We start from the raw sequence: 17,344 nt of genomic DNA on the forward strand, positions 1-17,344 counted from the left end.
AGGGAAAGCACCACCGGGGTACCGCTGAGCGCGCCCCTGCATCCCGGGATGCTCAGGCATCCCAGCATCTTCCTGGCAAACAAATGTGCAGGCTCCCAGCACGGAGCCAGGCTGGGATGGGACAGCAGTGTGGGCACTCTCTCTCTGCCTGGGGCCCCAAATCGAGCCCTGTGAAGCAGCTCTTGCTGCTCCACGCCTCTGTGCAGGTGCCTCGCAGAAACCCAGTGTGCTACAAGCGCCCTCCGTGCTGTGAGGCTCGGCACAAAGCTGAATAGTCCTGGAGACAGAGATCCTCTTATCCTGCAGGTGGTCCATCAGGTCTGGGATGAGCCCCATCACCCGGGCACTGCAGGGAACTCATTCAGCAGCTGCTGGCCGAGGATCAGGTTCACTTGGCACAGCCCCCAAAATAAGATGGGGAGGTATGGCCCGGCAGCGGAGCTCCCAGCTGAGCAGAGAGCCGCAGACGGGATCAGCTGTTTTCCAAGCACTGGCTGAGCAAGCAACACCCATTTGCACAAGAAAGTCTCTCGGGGAATTGCAAACATTTTACTGATAGAGGCTGCCCCTGTTTAGTCCCCTGTATTGAATTGCCATGAAGATGCTTGACTTACCCTTTTTTTTTAATCTCAACACATCACATCTGGAAATGCCTGTGATTCTTCATTGTCTTTCACCGTATGTCCCTCTGTAACAAGAAGGTCACGTGGCATTACATTCTGTGTGGCCAACATGGTCCCTTCTCACATGCTGGCTGTGCCTGGGACAGTGGGTATAGCACATGAGTTACAAGGCAATAGAGAACCAGACCAAGAAAGTTAATCAAGTTAATGCATTATTGTGTAATGACTGCTAGTCTGAGGTATTAGGATGCCATTTGTCATTTTGTTTCAAATGCTAGCTCAAGTGGGGCCACCAAGTAGATCCTAGAGTGTTTCAGACAGTCCAAAAATTCTTTATCCTTGTTGTGGAGTTTCTTGTGATTCCTTTGAAGGTGATGATTCTGGCTTATTGTGAAAATTTTTTGCATTTTGATAAGCCAAGACACCAGAAATAATAAACAGAAAATCATAAACATTTCAAGCCAGCTCTGCACCAAGGTTCAGATGCTCTTGATGTTCTGTATTCTTCCAACAGTGTGAAACAATCACAAACTCAAGACAACTTGCTTGGTTTGTTCTTGTTCCCTGCTATGGGGAAAAGGATTGAAAGAATTTAGCCTCTCGCCTATGTTTCTTTATATATATGATGAAAAGATGATGGCCAAAAAGCAAGTAACAAAGAAGGATACCAGTCTCTATTTCTTTTCTGTTTTGCAGTACCATGGTTCCCAAGAAGTATCCAGGAGCTGGACAGGTTTGCCAATCAGATCCTAAGCTATGGAGCAGAATTGGATGCTGATCATCCTGTAAGAATTACTTTTTGCAGTTTTTCTAGTTATTGGCACCGATATTTCTTTCATTTAAATTTGCTTTTTTTTTAATTACAGATCAAATAGACTAAATTTCACATGGTGCAGGACAAGAAGGCCACCACATTTCTAGGGTTACAATCAGCCCAATCCCTGGGTATGGAGTAAATCAAACCAAAGTTTGCTATAATTGAGCAAATGCCAGGAGATCTTAAAAGTTGTAGTGGTTTTCAGAGCACAAGGCCACCACAAGGACACACCTAATCTTCCCAGGAGGCTCTGATGTAGTGATTTCAGGCTCACTTTGTGTATCACTAACAAGAAAAAGAAGAAACATGGCACAACCCAGAGGAAGAAAGACTTTTTTCATCCTTGATTATATACACACACATGATTTAGCTCAGTGTGTTGTTATGTGGATTCTAAATCTGACATGGTACTTTTATGGCGAGACATGACAAAAGAAAATGTTCTTGGTTCAAAAAGTTTATGGTTTAAATGGTAGCATCAGAAAGTTTTGTTCATTGACTTAGCTGATAAAAAAATTGTTTTGCGGTTTTTCAGTTTTGTTCAGATACAAGAATATTTTCTGCCTCTATTCCCTCTCCAAGCAAACAACAACTTACTTTCATTTGTCAAAACACACTGAGTTCCATGCAGTGCACCAGAAATTGCTGCTATTAGTTTAATTGAGATAGGGTGATTATAAATAAATTACATGCAGTGCACCAAAAATTGCTGCTATTAGTTTAATTGAGATGGGGTGATTAGTCATTCACTACCTATTGCTTAATTCAAGACGTGTTATGTACCATGCACAATGATTCATGATGTTCACTGTGGTCATATGAGAGGCAGAATGAAAGGAGGTACACTGAGCCAATGGCCCCCTTGTGTGTCATGTGGGAATAGACCAAGATTGTATTTGAAAAAAGAACCAAGGAAAAAAAAAAAAAAAAATATATAAAAAGGAATGAAGCATCTCTCCTCCAGTTCCTAGAATTAGTTAGTGAGCCCTTGTGCCTTAAAAAAGAAAGCCAGCTGCTGGGATAAATAGGTGACAGTCCATAGAGTGCAGAAAAAGATGACCCTGTGTTTTTAGTAAAGTGAAGCATGGAATTTAATCCCAATGACCTCCATAACAGGTTAACCTTGGACAGTGCATTTTTTGGCCATTGGCTACCCCTTTTTGATTCACACTTGTGAATTTACACTCCACTTCAGCTGCCTCCTGTACTTGGCTGTGTTTTGTGGCCCCCAGCCCAGTTGCGCCATTGACCACTAGGAGATGCATTTATGGACTACTGCAGTGCCCAGGGAGCTGTTCCTGTTTGCCCAGCAGAAGGGCATCCTAGCTTGGAAGGAGGATGTTTCTGCACTCCAGGTGGTGAAGGTGCTCCTGGTCCTGAGGGTCTTTTAGTCTAAACAGCAGGCACACTGGGGTGAGAGAATGGTTATCCCAGATGTAGATTTAAAGGTTTTCTTTCTGATCCTTGGTTTTATTGCTAATTAGCTGCAAAGGTCAAGCTCCCAGCCACAAGGTCTATTAGACATTCTTTGTAGTCATTAATTGTCTTCAAATGATTGAATTTGTACTACAAATTGGGGTTTTTGGCCTGCTAAGTGGCTACTGATCCTCCAGCAGTCTGAAAATGGGTACTTTTAAGTGTGATTCGTGCTGAAAATCTGCCTAAAAGGTCCAATTGGCTTGATGAATGTGTTTCTAATGTGTTTTGATTCTGCTTCTCTAGAACAGCTTGACTGTGCCAAGGGCAGCAAGAAGCTTCAAGGGAAACTAGAAGGGCATGGTTACCCAAGTACTGATAATTCTGGGCTGCTCTTGCCAGGGGCACCTTGTTGTTACTGTAAAGGAACGTTTCCCTATCTTATAGGAAGTGGAAATGAGAAAAAGAAAGGACTTAGGGGACAGGGGTGCTGAGAGACTGTGGCTGCTTGGCGGCTCTGCTGCCCTGGCTTAGTGGAGCCTGGCAGAACAGAGGCAGCTTTCCCACCAACCTGGCTGCCCTTCTTGGATGCGCCAGCCATGCCTGAGGGTGTTCACTAGGAGGAAGGCTCTTCACCTTTTGCCCTTACTGACCATTTTACATGGACTGAGCAGCACTGTTTCTCTGCAGGGGTTCAAAGATCCTGTGTACCGGGCCCGGAGGAAGGAGTTTGCAGATATCGCCTACAACTACAGACAGTGAGTACCCACTGCATGTGAGCAGAGCAAGCCCTCATCTCCTGCCCTCATCTCCTGCCCTCTCCTAGGCTGCTCACCCTGCTGCCTATCCCTGCTTTTCCACGAGCATCCTCCTGCTGTTGGCTTTTCTCTGCCATGTGTTTAAATCCTCCTGTTCATGCATTTATCCCCAAACCGCAGCAAAATAAAGGTAAGTTGTTCCAGGCACACGTTCAGAAGAGAAATCATCTCCCTTCCCTCCCCACAACACCCCTCTTTCCCAGCTTTGTTGTCTAATTGAGCAGTAGACTGTTGCTGCTACAAAGACTTGAACATTGAATAAATCTGGTATTCCCCATTAAACCAGGGCTGGGGGAGGAGTGCCTATCATTAACATTAAAGCAGGATCTGCATACACTATTAAAATAATGAATAACATATGGTTCTGATGCTAATCCACTGTCTGTTACCCTACTTTTATCATGTCTAATCCAGCTGCAATCAGCAATTTAGGCTTTCATTTCCCAAGAAAAATAAATTAATAGAGATGATAAATTCAGTTAGAGCTTATTTGACTGCTTTCAATGATCAGATCTGGAGGAGAAAAAATTCTGTTCCCAGAGACACTTGTGTATATAGATCAGTACTACTGGGCTTGATTCTTCCTGGGACTGGTAAAAACTGTGTTTGCAAAGAAAAATTAACATATATTGTAAATTTTGGGCTACAATTTGCAATTAACATCTTTGCAAGATAGCCCTTGAGAAAAAGAGCTAATAATGTAATCAGAAAATGAGAGACAAAATTGGACTGGTTGATGCCAAGTATAAAATGTCAGGTGAAAAAAAGTCAGAAAGCCAGTTTATAGCTAGAAAATTTGGATAAGATTTTTGTGTCCAGATGTGAACAGATCTAATGTCCGTTCTTAGATATCCCACAGAAGATACAGAGAAGTGGACAGGAGGAGAGGCACAACTAAAGTTATCAGGTTTCACTGAAAAGGAAAGGGTTCTTAAGTTGTGAAGGTGCTACACAGCTGCAACAGTGAGATGGGTCAGTGATTGCTTGCCTTGTATTCTTCTTAACATTCATTTAATCCTCTTCTGCATCCCTTCTTTTGCATCTGTTCTGTCCTTTCTTTGTGCTGTTTGCCCCTACTTTGCCTTTGCTTTTTTGCCTCCTCTCATGATAGATTAACCCACTGTTTTTGTTGAGTGCTCAATTTCCCTGATTTCTCTTTTCCTTGCTTTTAGCTTCCCTCCTTGCTCTGCCTTACTTTGCTTCTGGCCCCATTGATCCCTAGAATTTTTTTTAATTGAAATTTGAAAGGTTTTAAAGCCATAGCTTCCCCCAGTAGTCCTGGAAGGTGGTTGAGGATTATTTAAGAGTGCTATAGGAATAAAAATCACCCAGCAATCCTCATAATTCAACATGATGTTTAAAGCTCCACAGATCAAGGAGAGCTGATACAGAGAGACAGAAGGTGATGGTTCTCCAGAGGAGCTGCCCTGAGGCTCAAAAAAAAAAAAAAAAAGAAAGTGGGAGATGGTGGGGTGTCATCAAGAGTTTAACAATGGGTCTCAGCTTTGTAAAGCTTCAGCATTGTTCCAGCAGTGTTGTTAAACCTTTTAAGTTACTTAAACCCCTTTGATTATTTCCAAGCTGCTGGATTCACCTATGGCCTTAACATTATTGCTAAGGAATTGGTTATTCACAGGAGGCCAAACTGCACTGCTTGTGATGTATAACTCCTGTTAGCTTCAACATGAGCTAAGCATGTGGAGGCCTGAGGGTGGGATTGAACTCATAATTGCTCCTTACAATTATAAAAAGTCAAACTGGCTGGAGCCTGCATCTGTTACAGCACAGAGCACAGATCAGAGTCTCTCTGCCACTGCAACAGAGTTTTATGGAGCTGATGGTTTCATGTTTTTACAAAAACCATTAATGTAATGCTCACAAGAGCAAGAAGTGAAACAGCTCCTTCATATCAAGAAAGAAAAAAACAAATTGAAACCAACATCAAGCAAGTATTTTTAAAAGAACACCTTTAAAAGACAAATACGCACTGATTTATTTTTAACACAATAATGCAAGGAGCTGTCTAAAGGCCATTATCTTAGCCAAGGTCAGTAGAGTTCTTTCCAGACACTGCCTAGGGACAAGTGATGTTCCTTTTGCACTTGCACATCAGCCCAAAAGCATCTCCTCTCCTGCACCAGCAGCTCCTGGCCAGTCCTAGTAAAGCTGCCACATGAAGCAGAATAACAAAACTGTTTTGAAAATGGCAAGTGGGAAAGGACAAAGAGCATGTTGATGGCATAGGACATTTTCTGTGGCTGTTATTGAGGACATCCCTTTTCTTTCTAGTGGCCAACCTATTCCTCGTGTCACCTATACAGAAGAAGAAAAGAAAACTTGGGGCACTGTCTTCAGGGAGCTGAAGAGTCTGTATCCAACTCACGCTTGCTATGAACACAACCACGTATTCCCACTGCTGGAGAAGTACTGTGGCTACAGGGAGGACAATATTCCCCAGCTTGAAGATATTTCAAATTTCTTGCAGAGTAAGTTCGAAGCCCCTAAAAGAACCAAATGAAATGAAAGGCCTCAGCTATCGGTGGGGGTGGTGCTTCCAGAGAAGGAAAAACAACCCCTGATTTAGCAAAGGTTCCCTATGATGTTTGGGCACATCGCTTAGCCTGTGTCTCAGGTCTTTCTCTAATGCTTCTGGGGATACAATGGGACAAATGCTCAGATACTGTGCTGGTGGTATTCCTGGGCAGAAAATTGCCTGCAATTAAACTCTATTTAACAAAAGGATGCGAGAAACAATTGCTCACTTTGAAAATTTAAAAAGGTTTATTAAACCTTAACAAAAATACAACAAAAGGACTACTTAAGGAAAAAAGTTGCAGTGCTGGGAACTGCTCGTGTGCATAACATGTGGCTGGTTCCTTTTCAAGATGGATGCTCAGTCTTTTATATCCCTGGGGTTGCATCAGCCAGCCCTGGCCCCTCCCAAAGTCTGTCAGTCAGCTCTTCTTTGCCATTTATCAGTGGAAACTGCTTTCTGTAACTGGATTGGAGGTCAGGTGTTGCCATGCTGCCCCCCTAAGCACCAAGCTTTTCCATTCCCCACTGCCCCAGGCATGGGACACCTGTGCAGCTTCTTTGTACCTGTCCTAGACAGCCCAGGCTGTCTGATGGCAACAGTACAGGGGGAAAGGAACTGTGGGGAGAACAGAGGACATCTAAACTACAATAACATAACTGTACATCACTAAAGCTTTTCTTAATATTCATACAATATTATCTTTTAATTATGAGAGCAAATAATCTCATTATCCATCTATAACAAGGAGATTAAAGAAAAAAACAAAACAACAACCATCAACAACAAACTTTTCCCACTGTAAGGAGTCTGGATGAGGATAAATCAAACACACCAGCTGCTTTTAAGGTGCTGTCTGTCTGCCCCTCCAGGCTGCACTGGGTTTCGGCTGCGTCCCGTGGCGGGCTTGCTCTCCTCTCGGGATTTCCTGGCCGGGCTGGCGTTCCGCGTGTTCCACTCCACGCAGTACATCCGCCACGCCTCCAAGCCCATGTACACCCCGGAGCCGTGAGTACCCTGCCACACAGAGGGTGTCAGGCTGCAGCACACCACCAGCAGGCTCACACCAGCTGGGAAAACTGCCTGGGACTCCTGGGAACAGGGCTAAGGGAGAGCAGCCAAGGACTGCTCTCTTCTGGAAACGTTTATGGAGCCTTTCTAGTGTGTTTAACAGTCTGCATCCACTTCTGCAAGTGCTCCTGGGGCACATGAGATAGTTTTGCTGCTGAAGGCCTGCTTGTGTGCTGGCTGGGATGCAAGGTACAGCAGTGTACAGGGGCACTTGGCTATTAGCACCCAAGTAGTGCAGCAAGGATTTGCCTGCTGCAAGCAAGCTTCTGGCAGTAAGACAGGAGAAGCCCAGACCATTGAATCCATCTCTTTTTCATTTTGGAGTGTTTCTCTCTGTCCCTGTCCGTTGTCCTTTTCTACTTGACATTTTAAAAACAGATTTCTTATTCTGTTTCATATTGTTGCAATTCTTCCTTGTTTGTTTATTTTCTTCCTACTTTCCACAAGCTCTTTTTCCTTTCTTTTATCTTTTTTTGATTATTCAGATTTTCTTCCCTGCTTTTGTTTACCCCATTGTCAGGCTGAAATGTCTTTTCTCTTCCTTTATTTCTTTTTTGGACATCTTATCCCCTTCCCCTTTCCATCTCACCAAATCCCTTCTCTGTATTTGAAAAATCTAGCAGTCCCTGCTGCTGAGGGAGGGATGATGCAAAAGCACAGAAAACCCTGGGGTTTGCAAGCATTTCCACCACAAGAATAATTTCAGAGCAAAATGTTTTCCTGTGAACGATATCTGCTGGTAGGAGCAAACGCACTGTGCTCTTGACTGTGTGCTGGCTCTAGGGCATTCTTCCAGCATTGCTGGACTTTTCCTGAATCACAGTTATTCAGATGTCATGTTTTCCTGCAGTGATATTTGTCATGAGCTGCTAGGACACGTGCCTCTTTTTGCTGATCCCAGTTTTGCTCAGTTTTCCCAGGTAAGTTATTTGGTGGTTATATTAAGTATATAATTAAACACACAGTAACTCAGAGGATGATCCAAGAGCTGTGAAGGTGGTGCAGATTCACCTTAAAGCATACTGTGTAAGAGTGCCTGAGGTGGTTTATTTATTGCTTGAAATCTGCACACAATTCACATAGGTGAAAACATAAAGTCCAACTCCAAAAATGATCTTGTGTGAGTTGCTTTTTGACAGACCCTGTGAAGCCATCATTTTAAAACCTTCCTACAGATGTTGATCCTTCTGAGTGAAGTCACATAGCTCATGAGTCAGATGGATTATTACCTCATGATGATACTCAAATGTTAGGGAAAATGGAGGGGTTTTTTTTGTTTTCTGTTGAAGTGACATTGGAGGCTGAGTAAAGTGTGGAACTGTCTCAGCTGTAAGCATGGGAGAAGGCTGGAGAGGAGATTTCTTTTGGGGAGTGTTAATGTCTGGAAAATAAGCCAAACCCTGGTGAAGCAGTAAACTTTTGGCTGCATCCTACCAGAAAACATGGAAATACACAAAGAGAGAAAGGCATAAAGACAGAAAACTTGGAAATACATAGAGAGAAAGGCGGAAGGAAGGAAGGAAGGAAGGAAGGAAGGAAGGAAGGAAGGAAGGAAAAAAAAAAAAGGAAGAAGGAAGGAAGGCAGGAAGGCAGGAAGGCAGGAAGGCAGGAAGGCTGGCTTAATGTAACATCTCAAAAGACAAAAGCCAGTTTGATCTTGTTAGTAAGTTTTCAGTATTGCCTTTAGGCTTTGCCCTTTCCAAGAAGTGTCATTTCCTCCCAGATGAGCCCTACTGTACCTTGGCTTACTAGGATTTGACATGGTGATAAGCTGCTCTAATGCCTTCGCTGTGTATGGGGAGAGCCCTCTGAGCTTTGCACTGTGCAGTCCTCACTAGTGCAAATCAAGAAAAGAACCTGGCTATATGTAGTCTCATGTGTCTGCCTTTTGAATCCAACTATTGCATGCCTCCTGGAAAAATCTCCATTAGCTCCCAAGGTACGAATAAGCTCTTTCAAATCATGCCCTGTCATTCAGAAAAAATAGCTCATTCAGGGCTCCAGAAAAACTCGTTTAATCAGGACCCATCAAAACAAAGAGAAATATATGAGGTGTGTAGGTGTGATTGATTTGCCTCCTTTTATCCCTATCATTCTCTCAGATGTCCATTGTAGACTTGATCAAAAGCCTGTCAAAGCAAGAGCAAAATTTTATTTGACCTCAATGAGCTTTGTACCAGGCACAAAGGATCACGCCTTGTAAATGACATTTGGACAAGACCCTTTGTTCATTTTTTGAGGGATTTCTGGCTTAAAATTGATCTTGCATGATAGGAACATGTCCTGTAAACATTTGTGTGTGGTAGTAAGCAATGGTAACATTTAAAATGTGAGCAATTACATAAGATGGGCAGGAAGAATGTTTGCAATAAACAGCTTGAAGAATAATGGTTTATTGTTACAGGAAATTGGACTGGCATCTCTGGGAGCTCCAGATGATTTCATCGAGAAACTTGCCACGGTAATTTAATAAATGAGGGCTCAATTTTCCAAAGCGCCCTGTGTTGTCTTAATTCTGCTGCCACTGAAGTCACTGATAGAACTCCCATAGAGCTGAATGGGATCAGAGTGAAGACCACGATTGGAAAACCCTACCCCGAAACAGCTGCGCTGAAGGAAAATAGCTTTGGCACCCCTTATTCAAAGTGACAGTTGTGATTAAACACAGAAGCCCAAACGAGATTTCCTCCAGCACAAACATATTGGGCAAGAAAAGATTGTATGTTGCTACATCCCCACAGGAAATTTCAAGAGGCAGCTTCTGTAGTTATTTCACCTACAAGCATCTCTTCCACTTTGCCAGGCAGGCACTATCCTCATGTCAACACAGATCACCTGGATAAATACTCTGAGACTACTGAGACCCAGAGCTGCAAACTTTGAATAAAACCGGGGGTACTGCTCTGAGAGTAGTACCCCCAGTGCCAAATGAGGGGACACCTGGGCAAAGAATTCCACCAGCTTTGACATTTCTGATAGATGGGGTAGTTTCTTCTGAGCCAGGGCAGGTATCCCTTCAAAAGGACAGACCCAGGAGTCAAATTAGGCCACTCATCATCTTCCTTCCCTATTGCACCAACAGCCTGATCTGATGCAGTCAGATTCCCTGTGTGAAACAGGACTCAAACTTTTCTAAAATAAGGTTCAAACTTCCACTAGGTTGGTCAGCCAAAATAAAGCTTCATTGCTATAATTTCATTGCTCCTGCTGACAAAGATAAGCACAGTAAAACACAACTTTGTTTGTCGTGGAACTGAACTGATTCTCAGGCACAGAGAATCTAGTACTGTGCTTCTCTCTTAGGAGAAGAATTTCAGTCTGAAGGGACATTTATTGCATTTATACACTTGAATTTGACACACAACATCATATTTACATAGAAATGAAAATTCTAAATGTATTCAAAATAAATGGTGTACTTTTTATCTAGTAATAATAAGTTTCTGTCTCATTTTTTTTCCAGGTTTATTGGTTTACAGTTGAGTTTGGACTTTGTAAGGAAGGAGATTCCCTCAAAGCATATGGTGCAGGGCTGCTGTCTTCATTTGGGGAGCTGCAGGTGTGTTCTAGAAAATATTTCAGATATGTTCATAATTGTTTAAATTTCTTTTCTTAATATCTTCGGATCTTTGGTTTTGCTTCATACTTTGTGCATAGAAGTAGGGTGAAATGTAGCATTTCACTGTAGAGCTCTGATAAATGTGTAGGTGTATGAATACACAGGGAACTCACACCTCCTTCTTTCCCAGTAAGTTAAATTATCACTGTATCCCACAGGAGAAACCCTTCCCTGTCTGAAATGGAGTTGCTCTTGATTTCTTTCACAGCATGTTCAAACACTCTTACACAGAAATTAATTTCTTACCTTTTTGTTCATAGTATTGTTTATCAGATAAGCCTGAGATTCGGCCTCTTGTCCTGGAGAAGACTTCCGTGCAGGAGTACTGTGTTACTGAGTTCCAGCCTATCTACTATGTTGCTGAAAGTTTTAAAGATGCAAAAGAAAAGCTAAGGTACTCCAGCCATTCCAGAGAACAACTCACTCTTGTCTGCTGCAAATACAGAGGATGTCATTGCCATAACGGTTCTGGGGTTGACAGTCATGTTTTGAGAGGCATTAGAAAAATCTGTGCAATGCTTAAAGATAATAAACATTTTATATCCTCAGAATCTTGGGCAAAAATGAGTAGTAATAGGAATATACTTTATGCATGAAACCAAGAATTTGTGCTTAGTGTAACTAAGAGCTTCATCTGTCTAACCAAAATGCAACAAAAAAAGTTATCTGTTCAATTGCAGTGATACTAACATTTAAAGTCAAATCTGACTAATTAATGCAAACCAAGTAACTTTACCATTACTAGAATTAACAGTTCTTGTAAAAACAATCTCATAGTATCTACTCCTTTTCCTCTGAAGTTATGTCCAGGTTCAGTTCTGATTCTTGGAACAGGAATGGCTCAGCCTGTATTGGGGTTCAGCTTGGTTTTCACCTTGACAATATTTCTATTCCTGTTAAAACACCAGTGCATTACCATATTTCTGGGTGTTAGTCAAGCTATGGGGGCTAGCCTTGGTTCACACTCAATTTATTTCTCACTTGGAGATGCCACACACAGGCTTGTCCCAGACCTGCAGTCCCTTATCTTTCTACCAAGCAAAAATAAATTGTTCTGCATCCCAAGATATTCTGCTACCTCAGGCTCCCCAGCTCTAAGTTTTTCCTAGCTCTCTGCCCTGATGCTTCCTTAGTTTTCATAAGTCTGCAGCTTTTCCTTGTGCTCTTTTCTCTGGGGAAATACATGGGAAAGACGGCCTTCTCTTCTGGGCTGTGCTATTGATATCCTGCACACAGCTTCTGTCTTCTCTGTATGTATCCCTGAGCAGCAAGCTCCTTGAGGAAGTGGAAAATTCTGCAACAAAATATCTTGGAGCTTTTTTTTTTATTTGCTTCAGTGACCAAATTGAAAAAGTGGTTAAATTGAAATAGAAGTTCTGGGGTTTGGTCCAGTGCCTGTGTTAGAGGCTTGCGCCTGGACTTGTGTGTTTGTGGGTAACAGAATACCTTTCTGAGAAATTATTCTGAGACTGACCTAAAAGATCTCAGCTTAAGGCATTCATCTTCTAATTGGGATCTTGCCTTCAGCTGAGATTCAGCAAAGCCATCTTCTAATGTGATCTCTTCTCTTAGAAAAACTAGACCATGCAGCTAAATTCATCATAAGCAACATTTTTTCACTGCCACACCTTGTGGCCTGTTCATACTGAGTTCTGTTTGAGACAATGTCCTTAATAAGGTTAATAATAAGGTTTAAACTGAAGAAACTCTTTGAGGGTGGCATCCAGCATATTCCACTGTTCTGGGCGTATGGGATTTACCCTGCTGAGTCACAGTCTGTGCAGTGGAGCTCCATAATCAACTCCTGCGTGCTTCCCTTCCTCTTTCAGCAATAACTCCAGTAATACAAAGCAGATATATAAGCCAGTATCCTGCTGGGGTCTACAAGGAGCCTGGAACAATAGCCCTGACCGTCTCATCCCATTCAGAACCCTTCTTTCCACAGTTCTGTGGTTATGCAAATTAATATTTTCCCAAGACACCAAAATCTTAATGCTTTTGACATGGAATTAACTATTTTGCAGAAGAAAATGCTACTTTATTTGATTAACTGTAGTCTAGCTCTTAAATTACCTGCAAACTACCAGGTAATTTAAGAGCTAGACAATGACAAAAGTCAGGTGCCTGCTTGCTCCTTGGCATACCAGGATGATGTAGATCCTTGACCATAATTCCCCAGAAATTCAGACTTGGATTAGAATTCCTACCTTTTGCACTAATGAAAGGAAAATGAGGTTTTCAAGCTTGGCAGGTCCCAGTTGCTACATAGTTGGCCTACACCAGGAGCAGTGTTGCCATGCCAATAGCTTAGCTCTGTTCAGAAAAAAACCAGAGGTGATAAGGGCAAATAGAGTTTCAAGTGTGTTGCAGAACACTTGTAGGTCTCAGATCAGCCAGTAGGAATTCCAGTTATTTCCTCCCACAGATTTTCTTATCCCCACAATCAACAAATGCACACACCAAGAAGAGAATTAGTGAAATAAAAAAAAAATTAAACTGTACATTTGTTTATGTTTTTTCCCTCAGGAAATTTGCTCAAACAATCCCTCGTCCTTTCTCTGTCCGGTACAATCCCTACACACAGAGGATTGAAGTCTTGGACAATGCAAAGCAGCTGAAGAACTTAGCTGACACGATCAACAGTAAGGAACTGCACATTTGTTACCTTGAATTCCTCAAAACTTGGATCAGAAGTAGGAAGCACAAGGCAGATTCCATCTGGTTGCATTTTATTCTCTGAGCCTATCGAAGATAAGGCAGCACATATCTCCTTTCTCATGAAAAAATTACTTCCCAATTCTAGCCAAGCTTCAACAAGCATTTCCACTTGACTGTAACTTGCTAAATCTGAAAAACCCAGTTTTGGGGGAGACACTAGGAAATGGCAGATGGCCTTGAGGTGGATCCTAGCTGTTTTCAGTAAGGAAGAGAAGGAGAAGCATGGCTTTGATCACATTTTCCCCCTCACATTGGCTAGCCTGCTGAGAGCCAGCTCCTCTGATGCTGCGAGCCAGCCTTCTATGGCTGATGAAGGCAAAGGGATGACTCTGCAGACGTAGCTCCAGCAAGACCCTAATAAATGTGTCCAGTTCAGCACTTCTGGGCTCACCTTATTCTGTAAGAGAATGGATATAAAGGGCAAAAAACATGCAGGAGTGCCAGAATGGGCTAGTTCTGGAATTAACCGCTCTGATTATTTCCTTTGCAGGTGAGATTGGGATCCTTTGCAATGCCCTCCAGAAGATCAAATGAAGATTTGCTGTAACTTGCTAGTGACTAGAAGCTGTCATGTGCAAGTGGCAATCTTGATCTAGCCTCAGTCTATTATCTTCCAGTGAACTGCATCAATAATTATGTTATATATCTTAATTATTAGAGATTAGCAGAGAAACAGACATCTATAGGTGACCCTCAACTCTTCTGGCCTTCAGACACCAATCCATTTTTTTCTCACTAATGTATAAAAATTACCTTATTCCTGGGAACCCGGGGGAAGTCTGTGTATGTTTTGTGCCAAAGGTTAGCAGAAGGAGATCTTCACCACGCAGAGCATAATCTGCTGCACCAGTGAGGTCTGGGACCAGGGATGAGATGTCAGTGATGACCAGAGTGATCCACCTTGCCTTCTCTCACAGTCACTGTCCACTCAGTGCCTCCCAGTTGTCCAAGGTTCCCATGGAGTCTGGAGCTCTACACTTTCCAGGGTATGCAGGGAGATCTGCCAGGGTACAAGGGGAGATATCTCTTAACAGGCATGCTCACAGTGGATGGCTGATGTGTGAAGGCTACATTTTTTTTGTGTGTCCTTCCCTGAGAGGTGTCTCTTAACTTTCTGGTCTCACAGCCTAGAAGGTGGATATCAGCACCTTGGAAATGCAGAGGAAGTGCCTGTTACAATGCAGCTGAAGACCCAAAGCCTTCCAACTCCTAACTCAGCTTGTCTGTGGCTAGAGTCCCCACCAAAGGCATGGAAGGCCTGGCTCAGCTGTGCCCCAGTCTAACTGCATTCAAACCCAAACATGTTATCTTTCAAGACAGGTCCTAAGTAATGACACCATTTCATGTCTCCACTGCCCATCTGAGCTTTAATCTCCTTTTTTATCCTTTTGGTGAAAGCAGTTTTATTTTTCCTGGACTATATCTCAACTGTGCCAGCAAATGGAACCAAAGGTGGCTCCAGCTTAACAGCTGAGCATGGAGAGAGAAGAGTTTTGCTGTTCAGGAGGGTCTTCCTGTATTTATCCAATAAATTTCACTCAATCAGCATTAAGTGCCCTCTTGGACTGGTCCACACTGTATAATTCTTGTAGCTCCCTGCTTGAAGGAGGGAACTCATCATTGGAACAGAGCAGAATGGAGCAAAGCAAAGCTGAACTGCACTTCCAGCTTGAAGCAATTTTGCATCATGACACTAACATGGCTCAGGGGTCACATTTCTGTTAGAAGATTGAAAGATGGAGAGGGATTTGAAAGCCCAAGGGTCTCATACCTGTGATAGTACTAATTTTGTATTTATAGTTTGAAAATCAATATGGCTTTAATGTAAGCATCATCCTTTAGGAAGATAGAAAATACAGTTCTTTTCATTATATATATGGTAGGTAATAACATTAATTTAAGGATATCAGCTGGAATCCTTTTCAATAGACATATATTTATGCAAAATGGTATCATTTTGGTGCTTTGAAGTAACCTTTTTTATCTCAGTATCTTTTTATTCCTTTTTTTCTCATCACAATGTCTCTCTAGATCTTTCAATCCCACTTGACATTTATTTTCAGTGTGCAAGTAGCCCATATTTTTCTCTCTTAATATAATAGGACCCATGAGGTAACTGTATACTACAAAGAGGCAATTTCATCCCAAGGGTAAAGTCTTTCAAACTAATCCTCAGACAGCTTTCCAAGCTCCTCTGCTTCTGGCCTGAATGACAGCAGCAGTAGTTCTATAGTGGTATCGAGAGCTCAGGATTCATGATTTTCTTTTATGTGCAAGTGGAATAGTTAGAGAATATTGATGCCACATGTCTGATTCTCTGTCCCTTAATGCAGGTTTAAATGAGCAATAGCTCCAGCCAAAACATCATAGCATGGCTGCCCAGCAAGGCAGATGAGAAAAAATTAAATATTCAGCATTTTAAAAGCAGAGGAAATGTATGGAAAGTAGATTTTCTTGCAGAACAAATAATCTTGTACCTAAGTACTTTAAATACTACAAATAAATCACATTTTAAATAGTACTCCTTAATGGGTGACTTCTTATTTCCATGCCTAAAGAAAGTTCCAGCTGTGTAGGAAATGCTTTTTGCATTATTGGACTGGTGTAAATCCTCCTTGTATGGTAAGCACCCAAATCAACCAGAATTAAATACTCAGATAGGAGGTAATGCCCATCTGAGGTGCTCCCCAGAACAGAAAAAGGCTGTCCTGGGCTGAGTGACTGTCACTCATCCAGACAAGATTATAGAGCTTCCTGATGTGTGCCATTACTTAGAAATGCACAACCAAGCCCAGCTTCCTCTACATTTGCATAGTCCAGAAGCCTTTGGGTGCTACTTTGACTAACCTACCCCACTGTGATCACATTTCTTGGTGTCCTCATCTCCAGCTCAGTTCCAGGTGATCAAAGAAGCTTTTTGTGAGGCCTTTCCTTCACAGTGACCTTGGCCCAGGTCAATGACTGTGATGGAGGGACACCAGTCTGCACTGGTGGAATCCTCTGGGTATCTTAAGATGCCTGCAGCTGACAGCAGCCTTGGAGAAGGGTCATTTTAGTCCCCAAAAAATGCAGAAATTGTTGAAAAAGGGATTAAGCGCATGAGCAGTCCACAGGAATGCATTCTTTTTAAATCTCCTTCTACTGCTTCAGACTGTGCTGGCAGCTGTCAGAGAAGACATTTTGATGTTCAGATGTAACCATCTAAATTAACCTAAATAAACTAAAAATATTAATGCTGCATCCATCTCAAATGAATGGCCCTCTGCTCATATAGGATGAAGATACCTGAAATGGTACCAGATAAAAAAAGGGCAGGTTGTTTGTAGTGATCAGATGTGGCCTTCTCCTGTACCAAACCTTGCCACCACTGCTGCAAAGGGAGGCCAGAGGGGTGGTCTTATCTCTGGACCTGCAGGATGACCTTCACAGGGGCTCTGGCACACTGTAACTTGAGGTGTGACGATGTGGGTGCTCATATCCAGAAATAATTTTTTTGATATCAAGTGTAAGGGAAGGGGAGATGTGCCTGCCCTGTCAGGAGCAGAGCTAAATCCCCCTGGAACTTATCCTGCCACCCACAAGAAAGATGTGACCCTGGTCTTTTTGAGAGCCTATTTCACCGGAGATAAAATGGTGACAGAAACAAATTCCAACAGAGGAATGTAGCCTGGGGGCAGCATTCCATTCTTGGAGGGGTAGGATAGAACAGGTTCAAATCCTGTGGGTAGG

The 17,344-nt window shown here is 42.5% G+C and overlaps 1 protein-coding gene across 1 annotated transcript in view; it reads left to right on the forward strand.

Moving 5' to 3' along the window:
• PAH (phenylalanine hydroxylase) overlaps nt 1-16,003 on the forward strand; it is a 34,806-nt gene extending 18,803 nt beyond the window's left edge. The window contains exons 4-13 of the mRNA XM_030959734.1: nt 1,320-1,408; nt 3,547-3,614; nt 5,964-6,160; nt 7,080-7,215; nt 8,129-8,198; nt 9,683-9,739; nt 10,742-10,837; nt 11,158-11,291; nt 13,424-13,539; nt 14,106-16,003. Of these exons, the coding sequence (XP_030815594.1) occupies nt 1,320-1,408; nt 3,547-3,614; nt 5,964-6,160; nt 7,080-7,215; nt 8,129-8,198; nt 9,683-9,739; nt 10,742-10,837; nt 11,158-11,291; nt 13,424-13,539; nt 14,106-14,149 (1,007 nt within the window). The 3' untranslated portion in view covers nt 14,150-16,003. The remainder of the gene's footprint in view (nt 1-1,319; nt 1,409-3,546; nt 3,615-5,963; nt 6,161-7,079; nt 7,216-8,128; nt 8,199-9,682; nt 9,740-10,741; nt 10,838-11,157; nt 11,292-13,423; nt 13,540-14,105) is intronic.
• Nucleotides 16,004-17,344: the final 1,341 nt, after the last annotated feature.

This window comes from Camarhynchus parvulus, chromosome 1A (genome assembly GCF_901933205.1).
Source record: "Camarhynchus parvulus chromosome 1A, STF_HiC, whole genome shotgun sequence".
Lineage (NCBI taxonomy): Eukaryota > Metazoa > Chordata > Aves > Passeriformes > Thraupidae > Camarhynchus > Camarhynchus parvulus.